Source organism: Polychytrium aggregatum (genome assembly GCF_025602895.1).
Source record: "Polychytrium aggregatum strain JEL109 chromosome Unknown BJ171scaffold_398, whole genome shotgun sequence".
NCBI lineage: Eukaryota > Fungi > Chytridiomycota > Chytridiomycetes > Polychytriales > Polychytrium > Polychytrium aggregatum.
Window position 1 is genome coordinate 9,823 of NW_026516600.1, and position 4,882 is coordinate 14,704.

At 54.8% G+C, this 4,882-nt stretch overlaps 1 protein-coding gene across 1 annotated transcript; it reads left to right on the top strand.

The window, feature by feature from the left end:
* Positions 1–429: 429 nt before the first annotated feature.
* Positions 430–994, top strand: BJ171DRAFT_594400 (uncharacterized protein; the record flags this gene model as incomplete). Its single annotated transcript, XM_053114531.1, has 3 exons — positions 430–493; positions 599–798; positions 965–994. 3 exons carry the CDS (start codon positions 430–432, stop codon positions 992–994), a joined length of 294 nt encoding a protein of 97 aa, XP_052961358.1.
* Positions 995–4,882: the final 3,888 nt, after the last annotated feature.

Here is a 4,882-nt window from a genome sequence, read left to right on the forward strand (position 1 = left end):
GCTAACGGACGAGCACGACATCGACAGCGAGCCCAGGCTGCCCAAGAGGACGACTTGGCGATCCCTCTGCGAGAAGCCATCCTCACAGAACACATGAGGACAGCGTTCAAACGAGACCAACAACTCACAGCCGCATGCACACCGACAACCTCGATGTCGGCACTGTGGAGAGCCGAAGGATACACAGGTAGTCAGCCTATCCTCGAGCTAATGATTCGATGGCGACTTGGGATATTCCCAGGACACACCAAGGGAGGAAGCAGACCCTGCCGATGGTGCTCCAAGAACGGAATCAAAGTAGACCTTAACCGTTCCCACGCTCAAAGATGCGTCGACCCCAAAGGCATCTTGGCAAGAAAGGTCAACGAACTCGCACGGACCCACCCAAGCTGGGTCAAACCCACAGTCGAAGGAGTGGGGCCTATAGACATGCTGCTTGACTTGCTGGAGTTTGAAGCCAAGAAGGATAGAGAAGAGCAACAGCAGCACACTGGTGTGGGAACCCAAACACCAGGGAGAGAGAGACATGGCAATAACAATAATAATCACTCGGTGGGGAAGCGAGGGGAGAGACCGGGGCTTTTGATCGCATCAATAGTCTCGGATACAGATGATGACACTGGCATCAGTGATGCTGATGTAGACGACGACTTTGATGATCGAGATCGGCTCTGGAGCTCTCTACCGGGAGTGATTGCTCGGATGGGGAGGCTCCGACTGACTGGCCCCGAAGTGGACTCGGACCTTGGCTCTGAAGTCAGCTCAGTGTCAGACTACGACATTGACTTTGACTTCTTGGTAAGAACCGACCCAACGCCGAGACCAATCTGGGACGAGCTTGACGAACTGTCTCTCGATAGTGGAAGACACTACTGCTGGGACACTGACCAGAGTTTGGACTTAGTATCCCACTCCGATCATAGTGGGGACCTAGTGCCTCACTCTGACCTTGGTGGGGACTTAGTACCTCACTCCGACCAGAGTGTGGACTTAGAGCCCCACCACCCCGAACCGAGCTCAGACCTTGCCTCGGGGTCGAACTGGGGAGGAACCTCAGAGGCAGACACCGAGTCTGGCTCAGAGTACTCCCCTGATGGCAACCAAGACTCCCTCCCGAACCGAGACCGAAACCGGGCCAGGGAGACGAATAGACATCCGGTCCCCGGCCCTGAACCGAGAGTGGTTCCCACGCCCTCCCAAGGACGAAGTACTGACCCGATCCCAGAGTCCGACGATGACTTGGGTCTGGGGCAGACCCCAGGATACGAGATAAATCCCGAGTACCCCTCCCACAGACAAACTCACACTCCCTTGAGGGCAAGTCAAGACCCAACACCGCACAGCAAACCCTGGAGTGGGTTCGAGTTGATACTAGAGGGAGACTTGGATAAACCAACCCCCGACATCCCTGAGAGGGACCTGGAAACGTGCGACTCCCTCTGGGAGTTATTAGAGGGAGTGTTCACCCGCATGGCTCGCCGTGTGGGCTGGAGAGTCGGCGAAGGCCGCAACAGGGGTGTATGAGCGAGCTTGGCCACCCACTGCCGGGTATCCTGCGATACTGATGGCATGTTGAATATTCCTGAATATACAACTATCAAAACAAAAAAAAAAAATCAGGATGTCGTCAAGATAAATGACAACACAGACACCAAGGAGGTCCGAGAAGATGTCGTTCATAAAAAACTGGAAAGCAGCGGGGGCATTCGAAAGACCAAAGGGGATAACGTTGTACTCAAATGAGCCAGATTTACAAACAAAAGCAGTCTTCCACTCATCGCCCTTCTTGACACGAACCAAGTGGTAAGCATCAGGGAGGTCAAGATGTGAAAAGACGCGGGCAGAAGAAAGTTTATCCAGAAGATCCTGGAAGAGGGGAAGAGGGTAACGATTCTTCTTCGTGATGGCATTGAGGCCCCGGTAGTCGACGCAAAGGCGAAGACCACCATTGGGCTTCTTCACGAAGAAGCAGGGAGCACCAACGGGAGAAGAGGATTTGGAGATCCAACCACGTGCGAGGGCGTTGGTCAGATACTCCGAAAGAGCAGATTCCTCGGCCGGGGACAAAGGATAGACTTTCCCCGGCTTTGGCAAACGAGGTTCCTTTCCATCCTCGGTCCGTACAAACTCAATAGACAAGTCATACGGACGATGAGGAGGCAAGGAAGAAGGAGGGTCAGACTTGAGGCTGAAAACGTCGCCAAACTCATTGTATTTGAGTGGGACACCTCGAGAGTCAACGGGGGTGCCAGACTCGGCATACACCTTCGTCGTGAGCACGGACCTTATCGACACCGTAGGATACGTCTCCGGCGAAGGAGGACGGATATCCATTTGGGCAGCGAAAATGTCGAGCTTGTCTTCCCGTGCAAGACGGAGAAGACTCGCCGCATTAACGAGCTCAATGTCGGGTGAAGATAAAGCCGTTGGCTCTTCAGAAAGCGAAGCAGAGTCAAGGCGGGAAGAAAGGGAAGGCGAAGTGCCAAAGGAGGGAATCGGTGTAATGAAAGGACCGAAGGGAGGAAGAGTCAAAGGCGAAGTGCCCGAAGGGGGAGGCAAAGAGCCGGAAGTGGACGAAGTGTCCAAGGAAGAAGCAGAGACCTCCGCGAGGATGTGTCCATCAGCAAGGCAAGATGGATCGGAGAATGAAAGGGAGAGGGACTTCCAATTGACAACTGGATTATGCAAGCGCATCCAAGGAAGACCAAGAGTGATGGGGGTGGTGGAGAGTCGAGTCACAAGAAAAGAAATCGACTCGGTGTGGGAACCAATGGTCAGAGTCACAGGAACGGTTTGGAAACGAATGAAACCGGCCGAAGAGCCATCAGCAAGGGAAACGGAGTAAGGAGTAGAAAGAGGGATAAGAGAGAGTTTATGAAGATCGGCAAAGGCAGGATCAATGAGGGCAAGAGCGGAACATCCATCATCAATGAAAACAGAAAGGGAGATGGAGACCGGGCCAGAAAGACTCATGACGATAAGAGTGGCCGGAAGAAGAAGCTTATCGTCCGATAATGACGAGTCAAAGGGGGAAGATGTTCGTATCGCCGAACAGACCACCTCGCTTACTTGCGAGGTGCTGCTCGGCTGTGGGCATTTCCCGAGTTCCGTTTGACCAGAACCGGGCACTGCTGAACATCGCGACTGCCGGGACAAGACTTTTCCCCGCAGTACAAACAGAGACCCTGCTCACGACGTCGCTTTTTCTCGACGTCGGAGAACTTAGCAGGGCGGACCGAGACAGAGTCAAGGTCCATGGGAGTGGGCGCAGAAGAGGAGGAAGAAGAAACATGCGCGGGAGAATGGTGGTGATGGGGAGCAGAGCGAGAAGAAGGAGGAGGAGGTTGGGAACGGGAGGAGACCTTGAGACGATGAAGGGCATCGTCGTACTCGACCGCTGCCTTGATCAACTCGGGCAAGGAAGCGGGAGCGGGGCGGAGACCGATCAGGTGGAACTTGACCTCAGACTTCAAACCCTCCTTGAAGAAGTGCATCTTGGTGGGTTCGTCGGTCTGGACTCGGGCGGCAAGTTGGACGAAGCGGGTGGCAAAGGCTTGGCAGGATTTTAGTTGGACCAGGCGCTTGAGGTCGTTGAGGGCCTTGTCTTGCGAGGAGGCCGTGTCCTCACCGAAGGTCGACTTGAGGGCAACTTCGAAGTCGGCGAAGGAGGCAGGGAAGCGGTTGGCCATGTAGAAGGCGGCCTCGTACCACTTGAAGGCCTCGCCGCGGAGGAAGGAGGTGGCGTAAAGGACCTTCTGGCGCTCAGGCGCGAAGAAGGCGGGATCGGCGAGGAAAACCAGGTGGCACTGGGCGAGGAAGGCCGTCGTTTCATCGCGGGAACCTAGGAACTCCTTGGGCTTGTTGACCTGGTAGACCTGGCGGGGAGCGGCGGCGGGAGCTTGCAGATCTTGGATCTGACGATGGAGAGCAGCGTTCTGGGTCATGAGGGCGTTCATACGCTCCTCCATGCGCGCCAGATACGCATTGAGATCTGCAGGGGGTGCAGCAGGCTCAGCCATCGGATCGACAAGGGAAAGGGAGGCGAAAGAAGAAGAAAGGCCGGGAAGCCAAGAGGGAGCGTTCAAAATGATGTTAGAGTCCGAAGGGGACTCAACGGCAAAAGAAGAAGTGAGCTCGAAGTGAGCTCAGGGAAAGCAAGGGTAAAGTCCGAAGTGGACTCGGAGAGGGAGCGAGGGAAGCAAAGATCCGTTCAAGATAAGACTTGTCTCGAAATGAGACGTGAGGAACACTCAGAGAATAAAGTAGAAGGCACTTTATTTAGTCCTATTTTGAACGCTGAGGTTCGACTACACATCGCGGGGGTCAGGCTATTTATAGACAAGTCCGGACTTGGCAGCGAAGGGCGGCCAAGGGAGGGAAAAGTGGGCGATCGAGCAGGGCGAAGGGGGCGATGCACGAACGAGGGCCGAGAAGGACCACCGAGACGGGCAGAGAACCAAAGCGAGAGAGGCGCAAGCAAAAGCGAAGCACCTGGCAGGAGAAACGTGCAAAGGCGAAGCAATGTGACTCAACATCCAAGAAGCGGATTGGTCAAGTATAAGGTTGGGGCAAATGCATGCGAGATGAACAAGAGATCGGGGCGGTCAGGCAGGTCATGAGTCACCGGTGGGGGGACACATGACCGGCAGCCGAATTGCAACCAATCGCAGCAAGGCGCGTGCACAAACAAACCGGCGCGTGCGAAGAAGACAAAGGAAGCGGAGCAGCGCGGGGAAACGGAAGTGCTGAATGGGCGGAAATGGCAGGCAAAAGGCGGAAAATCGGAGGGGAACTACAAAGCTACACACAAACAAACAGAAAGCGCAAAGGAACAACCAAGTGTGCAGTCAAAGTGGAAAACAAGCAGGAGCTATCCCTAACA